Source organism: Cynocephalus volans, chromosome 10 (assembly GCF_027409185.1).
Source record: "Cynocephalus volans isolate mCynVol1 chromosome 10, mCynVol1.pri, whole genome shotgun sequence".
In the NCBI taxonomy this organism is placed as follows: Eukaryota; Metazoa; Chordata; class Mammalia; order Dermoptera; family Cynocephalidae; genus Cynocephalus; species Cynocephalus volans.
The window spans coordinates 54,267,933-54,294,403 of record NC_084469.1 but is presented as its reverse complement, the minus strand read 5'-3'; the positions used below and the strand labels follow the sequence as shown (position 1 = coordinate 54,294,403).

The window sequence follows — 26,471 nt, the reverse complement described above, 5'->3', positions numbered from 1 at the left end:
GAATCCTTTTTATCAAATTCATGTTCAATATCATTTTGTTGCCTTAATAATTAATACTAATTTCCTTCTATATCCCTGTTAATAGTATGCCCTTCCTTAAAGTAATTCATATTCTCTCACATGAATTTGCAGTGGGTCTTCTCATGATTGATCTTCCAGTCTTGCCCATTCGAAAATATTGTCTATGTGTTGAGAATAATCTTTGTTTAGCACTACTTTTTTGAAAACTTTTAATTTTGAAATTAGTATAGATTCACAGGGAGTTACAAAATAATAGAGTTCACACAGAAATTTCAGTTTATTAAGGTGCATGATTCTTTTTATTCATTGATGGATTCAGTTTGCTAATATTTTACTAGGATGTTTGCATCTAAGTTCATAAGAGGTAATGGTCTATAGGTATTTTTTGGTTCTATCTTTGTGTGGTTTTGATATCAGAGTGATACTTGCCTTCCAAAATTAATTGGAAAGTGTTCCTCCTCCTTTGTTTTCTGGAAGAGATTGTGTAAAACTGTGACTAATTCGTCTTTAAATATTTGGTAGAATTCTCTGGCAAAACTATCTGGGCCTGGAGATTTCTTTCTTAGGAGCTTTTAAATTATGAATTTAATTTAATTTGATGGTTATAGGGTTATTCAGCTTATCTGTTTTATAATGTTTGAGTTTGTGGTAGTCTGTGATTTTTGAAGAATTGTTCCATTTGTTCTAAATTATCGAATTTATTAGCATGGAGTTTTTGTATTCCTTATTTTCTTTTAATGACTGCTCGATCTGAATTGATGTTTCCTGCTTTACTCCTGGTATTGGTGGTTAGTGTCTTCTTTATCTTTGTCAACCTGCTTGACTGATAGATCAGTTAACAAAGTTTATCAATTTCAATGATTTTTTTTTAAAACAACTAAATTGTGTTATATTGATTTTTTTCTGTTTTGTTTTCTTTTCAGAGTAATTGATTTCCAATTTTTATTATTGTTTGCCTTCCATTTCCTTTGGGTTTATTTTGCTCTTTCTTGTCTAGTTTCTTGAGGTAGGAACTTACAGTATTGATTTGTGACTTTTCCCCTTTCTATTGTAAGCATTTAGTGCTATAAATTTCCCTCCAGCACTGGTTTATCTGTATCCTACAGATTTTCATAGGTTGTATTTTTACTTTCTTTCAGTTCTATGTATTTTTAAAATTACTTTTGAGATTTCTTCTTTGACCCATAGGTCATTTAGAATTATGTTGTTAATTTCCAAATATTTTATGATTTTCAGATAGCTTTTGTTATTATTTTCTAATTTCTTTGAGATTTTCCTGTTGTCTTTCTGTTATTGATTTTTTGTTTGATTCCATTGTGGAACATACTTTGTATTATTTTAATTCTTTTATATTTGTTGAGGTTTGTTTCACAGCCTAGAATGTGGTCTGTCTTTTCAGGCATCATTTTTCTATGGATGCTTGAAAAGTATATGTATTCCACTGTTGTGGGTTGTAGTATTTTATAAATATTGGTTAGATACTGTTGTTTGTTCTATATCCTTGATGATTTCCTGTCTAGTATTTCTGTAAACTGCTGAATGTGGGGAATGTCAAGTCCCTGTAATACTGTTTTTAAATGTATACAACTCCCAGGTAGAAATAGTCCATTTTTTCAACTATGCATTTCCAAATAAGAATTTTTTATATGAAGGAACTTTTTTTTAAAAGCATTTTATTATGAAAAATTTTCAGTATATATAAAAGTACAAATAATAGTATAAGGAGCCCTTGTACCTGTTGTACATGTCACCCAGTTTTAGCAGTCATCAACATTCTGCCATTCTTGTTTCATCTAAAATCACCCCCTGCCCCCAGGTGCTGGATTATTTCAAAGCAAATCCCAAACACCATGTTTTTTCTATAAATACTATAAAAACAGTGATTCTTCAATATCATCTAAATACTCATTGTTTGAATTTCTCTAAATGTGTAATAAATATCTTTTAATTTGAGTTATTCTTTAAAAATTTTTTATTCCTTCATTTTTGTTTATTCATTTATTTATTTCATGAAATGTGTGACTCAATAATTTTGATTAATTTTAATTAAGAGCCAAGCAAGATCCACAAGTTGCATTTGGTTAGTATGACTCTTAAGTCTCTTTTAATAAAGAAAAGATTCCCCTTCATATTCTTATATTGTTTCTTTTGTAATTTGTTTTTTGAAGAAACAGGTCATTCGCTGCCTTCTAGATTTAGCTGATATTTTGGTCTTGGTATCGTTTAATATTTTCCCATCTCCTTCACATTGCCTGTGAAATGTTTGTTAGATCTGGAGGCTTGATAAGATTCAGGTTTAATTTTCTTTCTTTCCTTTTTTTTTTTTTTTTGTCAAGAATACTTCATAGGTGGTATAATGAAATTAATTACCATATCATGTAGGGGGCACATAATATCTGGTTTTTCTTTTTGTGATGTTATTGGTAGATACAGATGTTATTAGCTGATCCATCACCATAAACTTCTTTTTTTAAATTAATTTTTTTGTTTTAATTTATCAATATACAACATAGTTGATTTTCATATCCCTTTATCAATTCCTCCTTTTCCTCTCTCCCTCTCCCCCTCACCCCATCAACATCATATTTGTTCACATGTCTTAAAATCAAGGCATTATTGTGATTGTTGTGTCTTCTTCCCCACCCCCTGTTCGTTTATTTACTTATTTATTTTTATTAGCTCCCACAAATAAGTGAGAACATACAGTATTTCTTTTTCTGTGCCTGGCTTATTTCAATTAATATAATTTTCTCTAAGTCCATCCATGTTGCTGCGAACAGTAGTATTTCATTTTTTTTTTAAAGCAGAGTGGTATTCCATTGTGTAGCTGTACCACATTTTCCTTATCCACTTATCCAGTGATGGGTATGTAAGCTGGTTCCAACTCTTGTCTATTGTAAATAATGCTGCAGTAAACATGGGAGTGCAGGTATCTCTTCGACATGATGATTTCCATTCCTTTGGGTATATACCCAGCAGCAGAATAGCTGGGTCATATGGTAGATTTATCTGTAGTTGTTTGAGGAACCTCCATACTAATTTCCATAAGGGCTGCACCATATTATAGTGCGACCAACAATGTAGGAAGGTTCCTTTTTCTCTGCATCCTTGCCAGCATTTGTCATTCTCAGTCTTTTGGATATTAGCCATCCTAACTGTGGAGTGAGATGGTATCTCAAAGTGGTTTTGATTTACATTTCCTGAATGCTGAGTGATGTTGAGCATTTTTTCATGTGTCTGTTGGCCATTTGTATATCTTCCTTTGAGAAGTGCCTCTTCAGTTCCTTTGCCCATTTTTTAATTGGGTTACTTGTTTTTTCACTAAGTCGTTTAAGATCCTTGTGTGTTCTGGTTATTAATCCTTTGTCTGAGGTATATTTTGCAAGTATTTTCTCCCACTCTGTTGGATGTCTTTTTGCTCTGTTAATTGTTTCTTTTGCTGTGCAGAAGCTTTTTAGTTTGACATAATCCCATTTGTTTATTTTTCCTTTGGTTGCCTGTGCTTTTGGAGTCATCTTCATTGTAAACGTCTCTTCACCCTTTCATTTATGAAACATATGAGCAACCATTAATGATTATTGTTTATATCAATTATTAGGAGTTGCAAATGGATATTTTAATTCTATCCTAACTTCTTCATTTATTAGCTAGAATCATTCTATAAAGAACTTTTCCTTATCAGTTATTTGGTTATCCTGCAATACAGATCTTATAAAAAATTTTTTTAGATATGTATCTGATTACCATAATTTCCTTAACTTAAAGTTCCATACTGGTTCTTTGGTCACTATTTTTCCCATAACCACCTTCCCAACACATCATGCAGACTTCTCTTCATTTTCGCCTACTATTTGCTGTTCCCCAAACTCATTGTATATTTTCCTATTTCTACAACTTTGTTCTTGTCTTTTCTGGAGAATGTCCCTCTTACCCCCTATTCTGTATTATACTTCATATCTTCCAACATAAATTCTTCAATTCTTTAGCATGTAAATTTATTCTTTCATGTAGAATGCACTTTTTCTTCTTTTGGGCCCTCAGAGTGTCACACATGGAGGTGTACTTTTCAACAGATTAATGAACTTATATCATTTTTTCAAACTTTGGTCTTATTTATTTTCTAAGTCTTTTAAGTTGCTGGAAGATTAGAAACATGATTTATTTCTGTGTTCCCAGGATTAGTGTAATAGCTAGTCCTGAATTGCTCAGAAACTGTCTCACAGGTCATTCATCCAATTTCTAGAAGACTAAAAGAGAACCTATTTGAAAGGTTTTCCCAGATTTAAAAAATGAGTAATTGCCTGATGATAGTACAGAATAAATAGCAGAAATTCTTTATTTGATTTCTTTCTTCCACAAAATATGTAAAACTACATGTTTAATATGCACCCTACATGAAATATTATCTTTAAAAAGTTTGTGAGGATGGCAAGTTAGCTCAGCTGGTTGGAGCACGGTGCTGACAACACCAAGGTCAAAGGTTCAAATCCCCATAACTGGCCAACCAACAAAAAAATGTAAAAATTTAAAAAAAGAAAAAAAGCTCCTCGATTACACATATGTATAAATTTGTCAAACGATAAATGGTTACACTAAAGATTGGTGCATTTAATTGTATGTAAATTTTACCTAAAAAGAAAAAAGGTAAACAAATATTATACTCTAGTTAGATTTGCATTCTGAATTCTTTAGGAGGATATGTATTGATATCAGCAACTTACTTTGAAATGCACAAAAAAGTACGATGGGTCAATGGATAAGAGGATGGGTAGGTGTATGATAAAGCAAGTACAGTAAAATGTTAATGACAGGTCCTAAGTGGTGGATGTACAGGTTTTCACTGTACAATTGTTTTAAGTTTTCTGTATGTTTCAAAATCTTCATAGTTAAACATTAGGGAAACGGGGGTGAGTTTTTATTTTTTAAAATAAATTTTTTGTGTATGTTTAAAGTATATACATGATGTTATAAGATACATATATATACTGAAATGATTATATATATAGTAGAACAGGTTAACATATACATCATTTTACTTAGTGACCGATCTGTCCTGCCCTCCCTCCCTTCATGGCAAGAATAGCTATAATCTATTACTTTTTTCTTTTTCTTTTTTGTCCTGGCATCTGGCTCGTACAGGGATTGAACCCAGGACCTTGGTGTTATCAGCACCACTCTGTAACCAACTGAATTCACTTAGCAAAAAGTCTGAATACAATACACTGTTATTAACTATAGTTCTCATGTTGTGCATTAGATTTTTCAACTTTTTCATCCTACATATTTGCTACTTTCTTTTACTTACATCTTCCCATTTCCTCTCCCCCTAACCACACACTGGTAACTACTGTTTTAATTTCTCTCTATATATATTTGGTCTATTTTTTTTCTTTCTTTCACTTTTTTTTTTTACATTCCACATGAGTGAGAACATGGAATATTTTACTTCCTGTGTCTGTCCTCCAGGTTCATCCATTTTATGGCATAAGGGAGGATCTTTTTCCAGGCTGAAAATATTCCATTGTATATATATATGTATATGCCACAGTTTCTTCATCCATCTCTCTGTTGATGGACACCTAGGTTGTTTCCATCTTGGTTATTGTGAATAATGCTGCAGTGAACATTGAGTGCAGATATCTTAATATGGTGGAGATTTAATTGTCTTTGAGTACATACCAAGAAGGGAGATTGCTGGGGGTTTTGGATGTGTTGTCCTCTCCAAAACTCATATGGAAATTTGATCTCCAATGTGGAAGTTTGGAAACTGATTGAGTCATGGGGGCAGATCCCTCATGAATGGATTAATGCTCTCCCTGGGGAGGGGGGATTAATGAGTGAGTTCTCACTCCATTAGTTCCCCGAGAGCTCGTTGCTTAAAAAGACCCTGGTACCTTCTCTCTCTCTCTTGCTTCCTCTCGCCATGTGATCTGCTTGTACCCGCCGGCCGCACTTTTCGCCATGAGTAGAAGCAGTCTGAGGTCCATGCCAGATGCAGCTGTCCCAGACTTGTAAGCCAAATAAACCTCTTTTCCTTATAAATAATCCAGTCTCAGATATTTCTGTTTTGGCAACACAAAACGGACAAAACTCTGGGTCACATGGTAGTTCTAGTTCTAATTTCTTTAGGAATCACCATATTGTTTTCCATAATGGCTGCACCAATCTGCATTCCCACCAACCGTGTGCAAGGGTTCCCTTTTCTCCACATCCTCACCAACATTTGTTATCTCCTATCTTTTGATAATAGCTATTCTAATATGTGTGAGGTGGTATCTTGTGGTGGTTTTGATTTGCATTTCCCTGATGATTAGTGATATTGAGCACATTTTCATGTACCTGTTGGCCATTTTTATATCACCTTTGGAGAAAAGCCTATTCAAGTCCTTTGCCCATTTTAGAGTCTAGATATGTGTTTTCTCGCTATTGAGTTATATGAGTTATTTATAAATCTTGGATATTAACCCCTTATCTGATGCATGATTTGGAGATATTTTTTCCGAGTCTGTAGGTTCCCATTTCATTTTGTTGATTATTTTCTTTGCTGTGCAGAAGCTTTTTACTTTGATATAGTCCCATTTACTTATTTTTGCTTTGTAGCCTGAACATTTGGTGTGATATCCAAGAAATAATTTCCAAGGCCAATGTCAAGGAGTGTTCTCTATGTTTCTTTCTAGGGGTTTATGGTTTCAGGTTTTATGTTCAGATTTTTACCCATTTTGAGTTGAATTTTGTGTGCAGGATAAGATAATGGTCTAGTTTTATTCTTTTGCATGTGGAAATCCAGTTTTCCCAGCACCATTATTGAAGAGACTGTCATTTCCCTATTGTGTCTTTTTGGTGCCCATGTTGAAAATTAGTTGACCATATATATTTGGATTTATTTCTGGGCTCTCTATTCTGTTCCACTGATCTATGTGTCTGTTTTTATGCCAGTACCATACTGTTTTGATTACCACACCTTTGTAATATGATTTGAAATAAAAAAGTATGATTTAAAAAAAAGAGTTAGAAAAGCTCTCCTTTTTCTTTTTCTGAGAATTGCTTTGACTATTTGGGGTCTTTTGTGGTTCCATACATATTTTAGGATTGTTTTTCTATTTCTGTAAAGAAAGCTATTGGGATTTTGATAGAGACTTCATTGAATCTATTTATAGCTTTAGATGGTATGGGCATTTTAACAATATTAATTCTGGTCCACAGGTATAGAATATCTTTCCATTTATTTGTGTCCTGTTCCATTTCGTTCATCAGTGTTTTATAGTTTTCAGTGTATAGGTCTTTTACCTCCTTGGTTAAATTTATTTCCAAGTTTTTTGTTTGTTTGTTTTTTAATGCTATTATAAATGGGATTGTTTTCTTGATTTCTTTTTCAGCTAGGTCATTATTTGTGTATAGAAATGCCATGGATTTTTGTATGTCAAATGTTATATCCTGTACCTTTTACTGAAATCATTTATTAGATTTAAAATTTTTTTGTGTGTGGGATCTTTGGGGTTTTCTACATAGAGGATCATGTCATCTTCAAACAGAGACAATTTTACTTCTTTTCCTATTTGGATACCTCTAATTTCTTTTTATTGTCTAGTTGCTCTTGATAGTACTTCCAGTGCCATGTTGAATAGAAGTGGTGAGAGTGGGCATCCTTGCCTTGTATCAGACCTTAGAGGAAAAGCTTTTGGTTTCTGCCCATTGATTATGATGTAAGCTGTGGGTTTTTCATTAATGGCCTTTATTATGTTGAAGAACTTTGCTTCTATAACTAGGCTATTAAGATTTTTTATCTAGAAAGGATGATTGCTTTTGCTGCATCAATTGATATGATGATGTGGTTTTGATTGTTCAGTCTGTTAATGTGTATCACCTTTATTTGGATATATTTAACTAGGTTTGCGTGCTAGAGATAAATCTCTCTTGATCATGATGTATAATCTTTCTGACGTGTTGTTGAATTTGATTTGCTAATATTTTATTGAGGATTTTGCATCATTGTTCATTGGAGATATTGGCTTGTAGTTGTCTTTACTTGTAGAGTCTGTGTGGATTAGGTATCAAGGCGATTCTGACCTCAGAAAATGTGTTAGGAAGTATTGCCATCAGCTGTATGTTTTCTTAGAGTTTAGGCAGTGTTGCTTTTTTTTGGAAAGCTTGGTAGAATTCAGCTGTAAAGCCATCTGGTCCTGGGCATTTCTTTGTTGGGAGATTTTTAATTACTACTTTAATTTTTTTGTTTATTTTTGATGTGATCAGGCTCTATATTTCTTCCTGATTCAAGATTATATTTTTCTAGGAATTTATCTATTTTGTCTCAGTTATCAAATTTGTTGACATATAATTGTTCAAGATAGTCCCTTGTGATTCTTTTTATTTCTGAGGTTCCGCTGTAAAGTCACCACTTTTCACTTCTAATTTTGTATATTTGAGTTTTCTTTTTTTCTTAGTCTAGCTAAGGGTTTGTTAGTTTTCTTTATATTTTTTAAAAGCCTACTCAAAAAACAAACAAACAAAAAAACAAAATAAAAGCCAACTCAGTTGTATTGATATTTTTTTCTATTGTTTTTCAATTCTCTATTTGATTTATGTATAGTTCTAATCTTTATTATTTCCTTCCTTCTGCTAACTTTGTGTTTAGTTTGTTCTATTTCTGGTTCCCTTTTATATACTATTAGGCTATTTGAGGTCTTTCTTCTTTTTTGCTGTACATGTATATTGCTGTTACTTCTTGCAATTGTTTTGCTACATCCTACAGGGGTTGGTATGTTGTATTTCCATTGTTGTTTGTCTTAAGGTATATTTTAATTTCCCTTTTGGTTTTTTTCTCCATCCATTTGTTGTTCAAGAGCATGTTATTTAATTTCCACATTTGTGAATTTTTCAAAATTCCTTGTTATTGATTTGTAGTTTCATACCATTGTGGTCATAAACAATACTTGATGTGATTTTGATCTTTTTAAATTTGTGAAGACTTGTTTTGTGGCCTAGTGGTCTACTATGTGTTTTATCCTGGAAAATGTTCCATGTGCACCAGAGAAGAATGTGTATTTATTTTACTGCTGTTGGATGGAAAGTTCTGTATATATCTATTAAGTCCATTTTGTCTAAAGTGTGGTTGAATTTCAACATTAATATTCTGTCAAGTTGATTTGTCTATTATTGAAAGTGGGGTATGAACTACTCTACTATTATTGTATTACTATTATTATTGTATACTATTATCTATTTCTCCCTTCAAGTTCATTAATATTTGCTTTATATATGTAGGTGCTTTGATGTCGTATGCATTAAAATTTATAATTGCTATTTCCACTTGATAAATTTGGCCCTTTATTCTTAAATAATGACCTTCTTCATCTCTTTGACATTTTTTGACTTGACATTTATTTTATATGATATAAATATAGACACCCCTGCTCTATCTTGGTTACCATTTGTATGGAATATCTCCTTGCATGGAATATCTTCTTTCATCCTTTTACTTTCAGCCTTCGTGTATCCTTAAGGCTAAAGTGGGTCTCTGGTAGGCAGTATATAGTTGGATCTTTTAAAAAATCCATTCAGATATTCTATGTGTTCTTATTGTGTCCCGCGCTACCGTCTCGCCAGCAAGAACGACGCGGCACACAAAGGATCCTTCTGCAGATCAGCTTTAATGCATCTTGAGAGGGAGAGCATAAGCTTGCCAAAAATGGAGACCCCGAGCGAGGGAACCCGCGCCCTTTATATAGAGACTGCTCCTCGCCTAGGACGTGCTCCTACCTTATTGGTGGCTGCCTAATCGGCCCAGGCGTGTTACCGAGCAGCCCTGCCCTCCACCGGAAATCAGCGCCATCTTGTAATGGCGATTTCGGGCAGCTCCTCACATTATTGCAGAATTTAATCCATTGAGATTCAAAGTAATTACTGAGGGCTAGCCAGGTAGCTCAGTTGGTTAGAGCACAGTGTTATAATGTCAAGGTAAAGGGTTCAGATCCCCATACCTGCCAGCTGCCAAGGAGAAAAATAAAGTAAATATTGATAGCTAAGTACTTACTACTGCCATTTTGTTAATTGTTTTCTACAACCTTTGTTCCTTTCTTCCTCTCTTGTTTATTTTTGTGATTTGGTGATTTTCAGTAGTGTTAAATTTTGATTCCTTTCTATTTATTGTTTATGCATCTCCTATAGTTCTTAGCTTTGTGGTTATAATGAGGCTTCATAAAACATGTTATAATAGACTATTGTATACTTATAATATCTTGTTAACTTTTTTTTTTTATAAAAAGTTGTATACAAAACTCTATGGTTTTACCTTACTGCCCACTATGTATATTTTTGATGTCACACTTTATATCTTTTTATGTAATATATTTCTTACCAACTTATTGTAGCTATCTTTAAATACTTTTGACTGTTTTGACTTTCATTCTTTTATATAAAAGATATATATGATTTACACATCAATGTAACATATTGGAGTGGTTTGGATTTGACTGTGTATTTACCTTTGCCAGTGGATGTTATACTTTCAATGCTGTTATTTTAGTAATTAGCATCCTTTCATTTCCACTAGAAGAACTCCCTTGAGCATTTTTAATAAGGCAGGTCTAGTGGTGATGAATTTCCTCAACTTTTGCCTGTCTGAGAAAGACTATATTTCTCCTTCATTTCTGAAGGAAAGCTTTGCTGCATATACTATTTGGGCTGGCAGTATTTTTGTAACAACACTTTGAATGTATCATCCCATTCTCTTATAGCCTGCAAGGTTTTTGCTGAGAAATCCACTCGTAGTCTAATTAGGAATTGCCTTATATGTTATTTGACAGTTTATTCTTGATAGTTGTAAAATTTTCTCTTTGTCTTTGGCTTTTGACAGCTTAACTGTAATATGTGCCAAGAAGACCTCTTTGGATTGAATATGTTTAGGGACCTTTGATCTTTGTGATCTGGATGTCCATATCTCTTCTAAGGCTTGGGAAGTTTTCAGCATATCTTCCACTATATAAGCTTTCTGTTCTTATATTTGTCTCTATCTTTCTGGAAGTCCTATAATGTGAATGTTTGCTTAATGGTGCACTATAAGTCCTATAGGCTGTCTTCATTCTCTTTCATTCTTGGCCCCCCCCGACTGGGTAATTTCAAAAGGACTGTCAGTTCAAATATTCTTTCTTGTACTTGATCTAGTCCTTATTGAAGCTGTCTGTTACATTTTACCTTTCATTCACTGAATTCTTCAGCTCCAAAATTTCTGTTTGGTTCTTTTTTATGATTTCTGTCTCTATTAAATTTCTGGTTCTGTTCATGAATTTTTCCCCTTAATTTTAATTATCTGTACTCTCTTATATCTTGCTCAGTTTCCTTAAAAAACAAAGAAATCAAAAAACCCACATCATTTTGAATTCATTTTCAGGCAATTCATTGATCTCCATTTCTTTGGGTTTAACTACAGGAGGATTATTTTGTTCCTTAGATAGTGTCATGTTTCCTTTTTCATGTGTCTTGTGTCCATGCATTGATGTCTGCACATTTGGTGGAGCAATCCTCTCTTCCAAACTACAGATTGGCTTTTGTAAGTAATGAGTTTCATCTGCAGATAGGTCTTAGCATGACAGTTGTGAAGGGTATGGTAGCTGTAGTTCCAAGTAGGTGCAGTGTGGTACAGCCTTTGTGCAGTTTGTGGCATCACTGATGGCAGCATTGATTGTTAGGTTCCTTGGTAGCAAGGGTTTTTGGGGTCCTCTCCTGAGCAGGAGTGTACCACTTAAGCTCAGGCTTGGAGGGCAGGGCACAACAGGGACTGGGACTGGTAGGTGGTGTGGCTCTGCAGCAGCTTGATCCCGGGGGTAGGATGTAGCAGCAGTTTGGCTTAGTGACAGCAGGCCACCAGGTATGGGTGGTTCAGTGGTGACGAACTGCCGAAGTCCAGCTTCAGAGAGGGGTGGGTACCCGAAGAGGGATGGAGAGGGTCGGTGAAAATAACAAACACAGACGCAGACCTCAGTGCATCAATATGCACGTTCTCTCTCTGCAGGCTGTCAGTGTGTTGCAGCTGGAGCCCAGCAGAGCATGAGACAATGCCTTTTATTTAGATTTTTCTCTACAGGGGGGTTTTGGGTACTATTTTTATTGTATCAGCAAGCTTAAGTCAATAGTCCACAAAGCAAGGAGGAAACTTTTTTAGAGGTCAGCCAGTCCTTTCCTTTTGTCAGCATGTCTCAGGTGATCAACTCATGCTTCTTTTTCCTGGAATCAGGTTATCAAATCAGAACCATCCCTTCATTGTCTTGAAGTTATCTTGTGACCTTTTTCTGTTAGCAAGCTGTGGTTAATATCCACCCTATTAACAGGGTGGCAGCTATTTTGGTTACAAAGTGTTAGATAACCTATATCTGTTCTTAAATGTAAATACAACTTTGCTGAAAGGAAAAATGTTAACATTTAAATTCTAATGGGGGTCTAATGATTTTATGTTCTAATGGAATGAACCTACTGTTCATGTGGAAAAAGAACAGTGGATATTTGAGCAGCATTATCATGCACATTTTAAGGTTATGCATTGGCTGTGTCCCTGTAATCTTGATCTAAATGTCAAAGTGTCATTGTGTACAGCACCATCCCTCACAAAACCAGTTGCACTATCTTATTTTTCTAAGATCTAATTTTGCAGGTTTAATAATTTTACAGCACATATTTTTATCCCAACACCTGATTCTTAATGATTTATTTAAAACCAGACACCACCAAGTAAAGGGAATTCTACGGTTTCATTCCCATATACTTAATTTATCCCAATCATGTAATTTCCCATTAATACCAACCATTCTCTTGCCATTAATATAGTCTCCAGTAAATGATGTTTGCCAACTTACATCATATTTTGGACATCCCCTAGGGGGATACCAAATTTTTCCTTTCCCCATTTTGTATCCCATATATCCATTTACCCAGATGGTCTGGAGAGGATGGAAATTTCCTTTTTGAAATAACTTAGCGTGTTTAGGCTGCAGCTCATATTTAGTCATGAGTGGTGCTTTTGGAACATATGTTGGTGTGGTCAATTTATCATAAGGGGATAATTTTAAATTGTCCAATTTACTTGGATCCTCTGTGGGAATGTTTAGTTCAATGACCGCAAAATCGTTTGTGTTATTTTTATAATGTTTTGGGAATTCAGAGAACTGCCACGCTAACCAAAATATCAAAAGAGAAAGCAAAAGCAGTACCATGAAACCGAGGCTGTAGCCCTTATGGTTGTAGCAAGTGCTCGTAGCTGTGGCCTTGCCATCTTGGAGAGGGCAGCCCAAGCTGATTCCTTTAGGATCCTGCCATGGCGTGGACCGCGCCAGTGAGCCTCATGGGTGTAAGGATGCCATGGCTACTTGCCCCCAGAGCAGAACACATGCCAGCTTTTGTTCCAGATCCAAATTGTCATAGCATTGTAGCTACCAGGGCCATGGGGAGCAGGGCACAGTGCTGTCTTCTTCTCAAGGGGAGTGCACCTGCATGGGTTTCGGGGAGCTCCTTCATCTGGGCTTAGCTCTTGTGAGGACTGCAATTCTCAGTTGTGAGTACTCTAGGTGTCTAAGGCAGTTATGGGGGCTGTCGGGGATGTGGGTTCTCTTGATTACTTTTTCCCCACAGAGAGAAGTCTCTCCTGGTTTAGGGCTGATCTTGACCGGCATTCAGGCAAGATGTTTTCTTCCATTCTCTGTGTGGCCATTCTGGATTTCTGTGCTCTACAAGATTTCTGCTACTCCTTTGGTGCTCTCCTTTAGTCATATTCATAGAAATATACTTGTTTATTCATGGTTTAAGCAATCTTTGTTGGGGAATGAGTGCTAGGACTTTAAGTTGGCCTTCTTGCTGACATCACTCTGAGGGTGAGTTTTTAAAAGAGGAGGTAAATTAAAAAGCAATGAAACCCACATTCCATATTCCTAAGTAAAGTCTCTCTAGTCCCCCAAAGCTAACTGTTCACATTGAGCGGTAATGTGCCCTTACAGGGATCAGTGTCCTTCAGGGATGTGGCTATAGATTTCAACACAGAGGAATGGCAGCACCTGAACACTGCTCAGAGAAACCTTTACTGGGATGTAATGCTGGAGACCTACAGCCACCTGCTATCAGTAGGTAAGCACAGTCACATTGCTGTCTGAAAGGAAGCCTCACTGAGTGTTTCCATTCTCAGTTGATGAATGCTGTGAGACATCTTAAATAGTGATGATTCTGTCTTCGATTTGTTCAAGATTCCTAATTTATTTTGAATATTCTATATCAATTACTCTGTTCCCAGAGATATATGGTTACTTTTCTGAAGAACAAACACTCATTGAACAATAAGACTTTATCGATTGGGCTCTGAAATGTAATTAACTGAACCCTGTCCTTTATTATTTCCCATGAATAGGTTATCAAGTTCGTGAAACAGAGGTTTTCATGTTGGAACAAGGAAAGGAGCCATGGTCATTGCAGAGTGAGAGCCCACATCAGAGATGTCCAAGTGAGTGTGACCCCAGGTACATGGGAGGCAGAGGAGTAAATTTCATCTCTGCTGAGAAAGATAGGCACCTTTGAAATGCTATTAAGATGACTCTTGTGGAAGATTCTAAATTTTTTGTATTGCTTAGGGATCTTTGATATTGGCCTCTCGGATAATTAAATACCTTCTACCTGGATGACCTTTATCATGTCTGTCTTCTTCCCTGGCTTTTTGGAACCTGGATCATGTGCCAGTTTGCCTCATTAAAAATCTTTCTTTCTTGGTTACATTCTAACATTCTTATTTTCCCATACCTTCTGCACATTTAGGCATTCATGGACCTGCTTTCTTTCAGAATTACTATGTGTCACACACTCCTACTCCTTCTAGTCCCTTTTTGTTTCTTACCAGGCTCTCTTCCTGTTTTCTCCATAGGCACTGTCTTGAGATTTCTGACTTCTTCCCAGTTCCACATGCCTCTTTTCCAGCTGATGATGAGAAGGGGTCATTGTCACTTTACCTTTGGGATTACCTTTCTGCTGTGTTTTTGTCTGTAGGTTATTCTGGAGATTAGTATCTGTAGATTATTAATCACCTTTTCTGACAGATTATTTTCCTCAATGTAATAATGTGATTGTTTTCTGCAAATTATTAATCTCTCTTCCTGACATTTCCTTCTGATATTGCTTGAGTGACTCCATACTGACTAGGGTCTCTCTGCCTGCTTGATTTTTAAAAAATTGTTTTTAATTTTTTATTTTTATTAGCATATTCATTATTAGAAATCATACTTATTCTTTATGCCCCTTATCCAATCTCAAACCTTCCCTCCACTTTCCTTCCCCCTCTCCCTCCCTTGTCTAATAACCATTGATTTATTCTCTCCATCTGATAGATTAACTGTTCCTCTGTTGGTTTGTTGCCTAGATGATCTGTCTAGTAGTGAGACAAGTGTGATCAGGTTCTCCCCTATTATTGTAAATCAGATACTTCTGTTACTCTGGAGTGTGCTTTGTGGAGAGAGAGGACTTTTTTCTTTTTTTCTTTCTTTTTTTTTTCCCAGTGGCTTGTGCTGATGCCTCTCCTGTGCCAATGCAGTTGAGAGTCTGGTGTGCCAGATGCACAGTGGCTGTGACTGCTGCTATACAGACTAGCCACTTTCATGGCAGCCATGGCAATTGCGCTGGCTGTGGTGTGCTACCCATGTGGAAATGGTGTTTTTGGTGTGCTCTTCACCTGGTTGCAGCTGGGTTCGGCTTCCCCCAGCTCCGTACCTCAGGACCGCGGCAGGACCCTGGGGTGGTAGTGGCAGCTTTCCTAGTTGCCACTGTGCTCCCTATCTCCGTGCCTCAGGACCCTGGTGGATTTTTTTATGTTACTGCTTTATTTCTGTACTTCACCTGATGAGATTACAGTTTAATTATAGTCCTCAGTTTAGGACACACTATCATCATGAGTCTGGATGAGGATTCTCTCACTCATTTTATTTTTTATTTAACCTTTTTTTCTCTTTTACCCAAACTTATTTCCTTTCCCACCATAGGCCACTTTTTATATGATGGAAACATTTTTTAATTCGTGTTTTTTGTAAAATTTGAAGTGAATTAGGAGTGTGTATCTTTTTTTTTTTTTTGCAGCTGGCTGGTACTGAGATCTGAACCCTTGACCTTGGTGTTATGACACTGTGCTCTAACAAACTGAGCTAATCAGCCAGCCCTATATCATTGTTTTATATAAGTGTTACTTTTCTTTCCCTTACTTTTTCCACATCTATCCATGGTACAATTTGCTCATGTAGTTTATTTCTTCTAACTGCTGAATTGTGTCCCAGAATGTTTCTCCTATCAACACTATCACCACACTCCTCATCAAATTACTCACCCTCACCGTATTCTCTGCATTCAGTCTGGATGACCCAAATGTACCCTCCCCTGTAGACTCTGCTAGCTGTTCTTTGAGGTAAAATCACCTGTTTCTCTTTTGAGAAGAGCAGTTTGGGTTTCAAACCTTATGTCAAGGAATTTATGAAACAGCTTCTTTCCACATTGAGAGGGAAGGTGATGAAAACCCTGCTGTTTCATTGTATATGATTCTAGAAGAATTGAAGCATACTGGTGACCAGATAGAGAGCTATCAGCAAAGAGAAGGTAAGTCTTTAAGTGATATTGCTTTCATCCAGAAAATATTGACTACAAATTGTGGACATTATGAATATAAGGACATTAGGGAAATAATTCATGTGAACCCAAACTTTATTCCTTCCCCCAAATGACCCCATCAAAGGGACTCATTTGGAAATGGTTTGAAGCATAATTTATATTTACATAGTCATAATAGAAATAATATATAAAAATGTTAAAAAGATTACTGAATATGATAAAATTCCTTCCTATTCTGACCATGAGTATTCTCCAACAGGAGAGAAATTATGGGATCATAATCAATGTGGAAAAATCCTCAGTTATAAACAAGCACCTTCTCAACATCAGAAAATTCATATGGGGGAGAAGTCCTATGAATGTACTGATCCTGGAAAGATCTTCACCCAGAAATCACAGCTCAAGGTTCATACAGGAGAAAAACTCTATGTATGTATTGAATGTGGGAAGGCCTTTGTACAGAAACCAGAATTTATTGCACATCAGAAAACTCATAGTAGAGAGAAGCCCTATAAATGCAATGAATGCGGAAAATTCTTTTTCCAGGTATCTTCTCTCTTCAGGCATCAGAGAATTCATACTGGAGAAAAACTCTATGAATGCAGTGAATGTGGGAAAGGCTTCTCTTATAACTCTGATCTCAGTATACATCAGAAAATTCATACTGGAGAGAGACACCATGAATGCAATGACTGTGGCAAAGCATTCACTCAAAAGTCCACACTCAAGATGCATCAGAAAATTCATACAGGTGACAGATCCTATGTATGTATTGAATGTGGACAAGCCTTCATTCAGAAGACACACTTGATTGCTCATCAACGAATTCATACTGGAGAAAAACCATATGAATGCAGTACCTGTGGGAAATCCTTCATTTCCAAGTCACAACTCCACGTACATCAACGAATTCACACAAGAGTGAAGCACTATACATGCAGTGAGTATGGAAAGGTCTTCAACAGTAGTTCCAACCTCATTACACATAAGAAAGTTCAAATTAGAGAGAAATCTTCCATATGTACTGAATGTGGGAAGGCCTTTACCTACAGGTCAGAGTTGATTATACATCAGAGAATTCACACTGGAGAGAAACCTTATGAATGCAGTGACTGTGGAAAAGCCTTCACTCAGAAGTCAGCACTCACGGTGCACCAGAGAATTCATACAGGAGAAAAATCATATGTATGCATGAAATGTGGGCTGGCTTTCATCCGGAGGGCACACTTGATTGCACATCAAATAATTCATACTGGAGAGAAACCTTATAAATGTGGTCACTGTGAGAAATTCTTTACTTCCAAGTCACAACTCCATGTGCATAAGCGTATTCACACAGGAGAAAAACCCTACATGTGCAGTAAATGTGGGAAGGCATTCACCAACAGGTCAAATCTTATTACTCATCAGAAAACTCACACAGGAGAGAAATCCTATATATGTTCTATATGTGCCAAGGCCTTCACTCAGAAGTCAGACTTGATTACACATCAGAGAATTCATACTGGAGAGAAACCATATGAATGCAGTGACTGTGGGAAAGCCTTCACCCAGAAGTCACACCTCAATATACACCAGAAAATCCATACTGGAGAGAGACAATATGAATGCCATGAATGTGGGAAAGCCTTCAACCAGAAATCAATCCTCATTGTGCATCAGAAAATTCATACAGGAGAGAAACCCTATGTATGTACTGAGTGTGGAAGAGCCTTCATCCGGAAGTCAAACTTTATTACTCATCAGAGAATTCATACTGGAGAGAAACCTTATGAATGCAGTCATTGTGGGAAGTTGTTCACCTCCAAGTCTCAGCTTCTGGTGCACCAGCCAATTCACACAGGTGAGAAGCCCTATGTGTGTGCTGAGTGTGGGAAAGGTTTTAGTGGCAGGTCAAATCTGAGTAAACACCAGAAAACTCATACTGGGGAAAAGCCCTATATTTGTTCTGAATGTGGGAAGACCTTCAGACAGAAGTCAGAGTTGATTATACATCATAGAATTCATACTGGAGAGAAACCTTATGAATGCAGTGACTGTGGGAAATCTTTCACTAAGAAATCACAGCTCCAAGTGCATCAGCGAATTCACACAGGAGAGAAGCCTTATGTGTGTGCTGAGTGTGGGAAGGCCTTCACCGACAGGTCCAATTTGAATAAACACCGGACAACTCACACTGGAGACAAACCCTACAAGTGTGCAGTCTGTGGGAAAGGCTTCGTTCAGAAATCAGTGCTCAATGTGCATCAGAGTGTTCACACTTGAGAGAAACTGCGAAAACATCTCGGAGGACAGTTCTGATTGTATATTATTGAATCCATGCTGCAGAAAACATGTATATTATTGTAAGAAGAAATGTCTACATCAGAATGTCACACATTACTTTTCATAAGAGGACCTTTGGGAAGGCACGGAATGAGTCAGGAGACCCTTCCCACATTGTGAACAGCTTCATTAATCTTTAGGGCATTTATCCTGAGCATGAACTGAGTCAACCTGATACATTAGAAGAAGATGCTTTATGAAGAAGCCTTCTCATGAAAGATATGATCAAACACTGTTACCAAATTCTTCATAGGAAAGATTATGTTAAGTCGTGTAAATGATAATTTTGTTTGCTGTGGAATAGGTACAGTGCCAACAAATTGAATGGTAAAACAACATCATGTATACAGTAGTACAAATCCTGAATTCTGTGAGTTGTTTTTGCAGAATACACGGTCTATCAGAATTGTGAGTGTTTTTTCCTTCTTCTGTTGAATCTAACAGTTGTACATATCCAGTCCTCCACTGAGTATTTTTGTCAAGACAATCACTACAATAAAAAATTTCTTATGTATACCGACAGACTTATGTATATTGAGTCCCCAATATTGTCTGTTGCCATAACTCGTAACCCCTTTCATTTGCCACTAATAGCGTCTTTGATTCTCACAAGGTTTCAGCACAGTTTTCTGTCCCCAGCATAGTGTCCTGTGAACTTGCACTACCCTCAGGAAAGCTTGTGAGTAAGAATTTTTAGGTCATCTGGGTCAACTTGTCTCCCTTCTGCTGTCACAGTTTTTTCAGCTTGTTTGTCTTCCTTAATGACCTACTTTCATAACTAATCACTTAACTCATATTAAAACAAAACCCAACCTGTTCACTGTCTGCTGTGTATCTGTCTTTATACCATGTACTCTCCAAAGACCTTTTCTTCCATGTGCTTCAAAAGCATCATTTCATTTCCTGCCTGAGGACCTTTGCATTTTCAGTGCCTTCTGCAAAGAGCACAGTTTTCATATCTTATGTGGCTTGCTCCCTCATATTTTTTCTCCAGTGACACCTCTTCACAGTCTTCCCTGCCTACCTGGCTTTTCTCCACAGCACTTACCACTATGATAATGCCCTGCATATTTTGCTTGTTTGTTCATAAAATGTTTTTCCCTGTTTTCATCACCACTATGTGCCTAGACCCATGTCTGTCATAAAGAAGGGTATCTTGTGATCTTCCTTAATTTATTTATTCATCACAGTGATGACCAATTATGTCCATTTAACTATCCTCAAGATATCATATGGTGATGCCCCCAATATGGTGCATGCTGTTAACCTGCCTTCTTCCCCTCTAGTAAGGGCAATGACTGGTAATTTCCAAATTTCCCATCTAGATTTTGGAGCGTTCACTGCTCCTTTATTGCTAGGACCCCCATTATCAAAATGTTCATTGATGCTGATTAACCAGTAACACAGTATCTGTGACCTCTCCATTAAATCCTGGTGGTATCTGGTGATTCCCCGTGGGCTCCCACTAACACAGTGTCTGCTGATTCCCTATTGCCTGCATTGCTTCATGAGGCCCCTCAGTCACTCTTGGCTACTATAAATTCCCTAGCACTGCTTCTCTGTGTATGGATTGGAGCCATAGGGTGTGGGGATGAGGATGACATAACAGCCTCATAGACCCCTGCCTCTGAGTGCCTCAAAAGGCACAGGGGAATTAGCAACCTGTGACAGACCAGGGAGGAGCCTAGGAGACCCTTAGAACCCTAGGAGACCACAAGCTGAGCTTCCTTCTTATTAACTACACAAGAAGTGACACAAGCAGAACACTGAAAGCTGTTTACATGGGTTCAAATCCTGGTGCCACCAATCCACTGTGCCTGCCCAGCAACTCCTCTGGGCCTCAATTGCCTCACCTGTGAAATGGAATTATGAGAGAGTGAAGTGACATCATATGGGCCATTTGATGGGAGCATGGATGGCAGATCCCAATGAGGGTATTCTGTTTGTAATATTGTTAGTTATAAGTCAACAAAAGCATATGACCATCCTCTGCATGTCCAAGCCTCATGGAGTGAGACACATTTTATTGTAAATTACTTTTAATTTTGTTTTATATTTGTTGTGATAGTATTAATATTATAGTACTGACGTGTGTAGTACTGCTGTGTGTGTATATATATGCACACACACATATATATACAACTTTATTTTTTAGAGCAGTTTTAGGTTCACAGTAAAATTGGGAGGAAGGTACAGAGATTTCCTATGTATCACCTACCCCAACATAAGCACAGCCTCCCCCATTATCAACATCCCCCAGCAGAGTGGTACGTTTGTTACAACTGATGAATCTACATTGACACTCATTATCACCCAAAGTCCATAGTTTACATTCTAAGGATTGGGACAAATGAATACAGTCATCTCTCAGTATCCTTAGGGGATTCGTTCCAGAAACCACACAGATACCAAAATCCACAGATGCTCAAGTCCCTTATATAAAATGTCATAGCTTAGATATATCCACATCCCCTGTGTGCTTTCAATTATGCACACACCCCCTGTGTACTTTCAATCATTTCTAAATTACTTATAATACCCTATACAATGTAAATGCTGTGTAAATTGTTTTTACGCTGTATTGTTTTTCAATTTGTATTATTTTTATTGTTTTAATATGTGGATAAAGAGGGTTGACTAATGACATGTATCCAATTTTATAGTAGTGTACAGAGTAATTTCATTGCTAAATATCTTCTGTGTTCTGCCTATTCATCCTTTCCTCCCCACTTAACCCCTGGCAACTTTTTACTGTCTCCATAGTTTTGCCTTATCAAGAATGTCATATTGTTGGAATCATATAGTATGCAGTGTTTTCAGATTGGATTCTTTCACTTAGCAATATGCATTACACTTTTTTCCATGTCATTTCATAACTTGATAGTTTCCTTTTAGCACTGCATTCCACTGTCTAGATGTACCAATTTATTTATGCATTTACATACTGAAAAAAAACTTTGTTGCTTCCAAGTTTTTGCAATTATGAGTAGAGCTGCAATAAACATCTGTGTGCAGGTTTTTGTGTGAGCATAAATGAATTTTTATTGAGGTACAATTTACATACAGTAATATTCATTGTTTTTAGTGTTCAGCTGAGAGTTTTGACAAATACATACAATCATGCAAATTGTTTTTAGTGTACAGCTGAGAGTTTTGACAAATACATACAATCATGCAGTCAAGACGACAATCAATACAGAGAGCAGTTCCCTCACTCCCCAAAATTCCCTCCTATCCCTTGTTAGGCATTTGCTTTCCTCACTTCCAGTCCCTGGCAATCACTGGTCTGTTTTCTGTCTCTACAGTTTTACATTTTCCAAAATGTTATATAAATGGAGTCATACTATGTGTGTATGTATATCCTTTTGAGTCTGACTTCTTTCATTTACTGTGATATATTTGATATTCATCCATAAACTTGTATGAGATAGAAATGGAAAATAAGGTGATAAAAAATAAGGCTCAAAATCATTAATTATCAGAAAAATGCAAATTGAAACCGCAAAGAGAGGATGCAGAGCAATGGAATCTTTCGGACATTGCCGGTAGGAGTGTAAAATGGTGTATCCACTCTGGACAAAAGTTTGGCAGCTTCTTACACAGTTAACCACACCCAGCAATCTGACTACTTTCATTACTATAGAAAAATGAAAAATTAGGTTCAACCAAAAACCTGTACTCAAATGTTCACAGCACCTGTATAATTGCCAAAAAAATTGAAAACAACCCAAATATACATCAGTGGATGAATTATTACATGAAATACTATTCAGAAAGAAATGATTTATTAACACTGGCTACAACAATGGAAGAATCTCAAAAGTATTTTATATTTTACCGCGTGATAAATTACATCAGATAAAAGATTGTTAGGTACTAGATTATAAATATAGGTTTAGATATTATAATTTTATATGAGCACATCATATATACTGTAGTAATATTGTGTATTTATAGTATATAGCATTTTTTGTTTGCATATTTCTTACTACAATAAAATAGTTTCCATTTTATATAATATACAGTGCGTATGATTACATATTGGATTATGTAGTATTTATATTTTATATATCAAATTTTCACATAACATTTTAGTTATTTCTGTTTTCATAGATGTGCATTTAAATGTTCATAGTGTAAAGTTATAACTATAATAAAAGGGATCATAGGGCCCAGAAACCCTGCAGGTGTAAGTGGTCATCATTTTTATTATTTTTCAGCAGTCCCAATTCTGGTTGTTTTACCATTAAGAAAGCTTGCTCCGGCTTTGAGCCTTTGCACCAACCTTGGTCTCTGAGAATACTCTGCTTCCCCAGTGCCCATGTACCTTGCTGTCCTCTCCCCGTCTGTGAAGATCTCCTAACCCCATTCTGTCCTCACTATTGTATCTGAAGTAACATAGCTCTTGGGGTCGCTTCTTGCTGACTTATTTTGTACTCTTTGTGTTACAAGTTCCACCATCTGACATGATAGTAAATATTTTTTTGTTGCTCTTTTTCATATCCCTTCTCTATTGGATCATTCAGCATCATAAGGCCTGGAGGTATTTTGTTATACAAGCCCAAACAGACTAAGGCAATACATTTATTTTTTATTGTTATGTAACAAATTACTCAAAACTTAGTGGCTTAAAACAGTAAACTCTTATTCTCTCACACAATTTCTGAATGTCAGAAATCTAGGAACAGTTTAGGTAGGTGTTTCTGGCTCTGAAACTCTCATGAGGTTGCAGTCAAGATGTTGACCAGAGTTGCAATCTGAAGACTGATTGGGGCAAGTGGGATCTTATTCCAGGCTCACACACATGATTGTTAGCAGAAGGTCGAGGGCCTCAAATTTCTCATCACATGGACCCCACCATAGAGCTACTTGAGTGTATTCACAACATTGTGGCTGGATGGTTACATTGGTCAATGCTATTGAATGTGAAAGAAGACTACATAGAAGTTTGAATACCGGGAGGTGAGACTTACCGAGGGCAATCTTGGAGGCTGGCTACTACACTGACATTGTGATTACTTGCATTTATGTTGATATTATCATTGAAGCTGACACCACTATTAGGAATGATGACAATCTAAAACCAGAGGGAACTAGCACACATATTACTAAGTCTCTGTGAGGCTTAAATAACATAGAACCCAGGCCACGGTTCTAATAGGAGGAGAAAGGATTATGACAGCAAATTTTATTAAGTGTTTAATGTGCACCAGGCCCTGTTCTAGGCTCTTTATAAACTCATTCAATCTACAACCCTTGAGATGAGTGCAATCATCATTCCCATTTTATACATGAAGAATCTGAGTCACAGAAGGGTAAAGGAACTTATCTAAGATTAGAAAGCTAGTAAATGGCACAGGGGGTTTCAAACCCAGGCTAGCTGACTACTGAGTCCATTATATTAAATCCCATGCAATGCTGCACCTCAGAGGACATCATTTGTATCATCACTCACAGTCTTGGTTAGTGTTGTATGTAATTATACTTTAGTTACAATACAGTAGTTATTATTATAATTGTAATACTTTTCCTGAGAATACTGGTTATTTCTGTACCTCGACCCTCACCCCATAGAAATAATACATTGTTAACATCAATGTGTTTAACATTGTATTAATACTATAACTGTGCCTATTAAAAAGTGTTGAACACTTAAATCTTTACAGTGTGGCTTAATATTTTTATTTATTTTCACCTGGGAGTCTTTCCCTATCTGAGATTCATAACAGTACTTAGTGGCCCATGAAGGCAATGAAAAGAGTAGCTTCATTGAATCCTATATAGTCAATATCTCCTCTGTCTTAGCTTGGGTTGTTATAGCAAAAGACCATAGACTGGGTGGCTTAAACAACAGAAATTGGTTTTCTAATAGTTCTGGTGACAGGAAAGTTCAAGATCAAGGTGCCAGCATGGTTGGTGTCTGGTGACAGCTCTCTTCCAGGCTTGCACATGGCTGCCTTCTTGCTGTGTCCTCATGTGACCTTTCCCAGGTACATGACAATGAGAGAGGGGGAGAAAGAGAGAGGCAGAGACAAAGAGATCTTCCTCTTCTTATAAGGCCACCAATCCCATCAGATTAGGATCTCTCATTTATGACCTCATTTAATCTTAATTACCTCTCAAAAGCCCTATCTCCAAAATACAGTCACATTGGAAGTTATGGCTTCACCATGAGAATTTTGGAGGACAAAATTCAGTATATAGCATCCTCCAAAGGACATTGCTCTCCTTTGACATTTGTGATGTTGACCACAACCATGAAGGGGTGGACAGTGTCTCTAACTACAACTTGAGCATTAGAAAGCCAGGAGTCACCCTCAGTTCTGGAAACTCCCTGTATTTACCACTTTGCATCTCTTAGTTCCCATTGGGTGAGGTCCTCATTTCAACTGCAGAAGAATCAATTTTCTTTTTGGCCACGCTGGAGACTGCACATAATCACTTTTATTATTCTGCACTATCATTTGAAAACCAGGAGAGACAACTCTTGAGTACCTGGCTGAGACCTGGAAAGCTTGTCTCACCTTCCTGACAGTCCACATTGTGGCCTTCTGTAGAATGACTGCAGCTGCCACTGCTGATTTCCAGTACCTTTAGCTAATGTTAATGATCAAGGACTCTTGCGCTTGTCTTATACGTAAAATCAGCAAAGTTATTATAATTTATTTTACCTCAAGCAGTTACAAAGGAGGGAAGTGCTAATGCTAGCCTTATTCACATTGAAGAGTCACAAGTACTTACCCCCTAGAGAAGATGCATGTATAAATAGCCTGCTCATTCTGAGGCAGAGAGGTCAGAACATCAAAGTTAGAGGACGTTCAGAGATCAAGGGTAACATACACTGGAAAACAACATGGACCTCTCATGACCAGATGTCTCCTGAGGTTCCACTATTGGCACAGTATGTGAATGGATCCTTTCTTGAGACTGGTAATTATTTGCTTTTCAGGAAGCTGTAGAGTATGAGGACATTTCCTATTATCCTGTTGAGATTTTCCTTACCAGGAGCAGAAGGACCTGGAATTATTCAACTTGAAATGCTGGAATTGCATGGTGAATGCTAAGGAGAAATGGGGATCCCCAAGATTCTCAAACTGTGGAGAGTCATGAAGAGGATAACACAAGGAATAAAAACCATATTGTTTGGGTTTTTTTAGGAGGTGATGGTATTCTTTTGTTATAGCTGAGTAAACATGTTGGCCCTCACTACTCATATCAGAATCATCTGGATGGCTTTTTAATACATAGATTTCTGGGCCCATTGGTTTCTGATTCAGTAGATATGGGTAGAGTCCATGAATCTGTATTTATCACAGGTTCCCAGGTGATGCTGATGCTGTTGATACTCTGATCATACTGTGAGCAACACAGGCCTAGAAACATCAGTGGTTCACTCAAAGTCATGGATCTTAGTAAAAGATGGAGATATGGACTGTAGTCCAAAAGTGTGATTCCAGATTCCTAAGGATATCTGAGAGAGAGAATGGATGGATGGCAGAGTTTCAACAAAT

General features: G+C 36.8%; 1 protein-coding gene across 1 annotated transcript in view; it reads left to right on the top strand.

Annotated features, from left to right (window-relative positions):
* The window catches only part of LOC134388641 (zinc finger protein 585A), a 29,521-nt gene extending 8,674 nt beyond the window's left edge, over positions 1 to 20,847 (top strand). Inside the window, exons 3-5 of the mRNA XM_063111844.1 lie at positions 14,001 to 14,127; positions 14,405 to 14,497; positions 16,895 to 20,847. Of these exons, the coding sequence (XP_062967914.1) occupies positions 14,001 to 14,127; positions 14,405 to 14,497; positions 16,895 to 18,900 (2,226 nt within the window). The 3' untranslated portion in view covers positions 18,901 to 20,847. The remainder of the gene's footprint in view (positions 1 to 14,000; positions 14,128 to 14,404; positions 14,498 to 16,894) is intronic.
* The last annotated feature ends 5,624 nt before the right edge of the window (positions 20,848 to 26,471 follow it).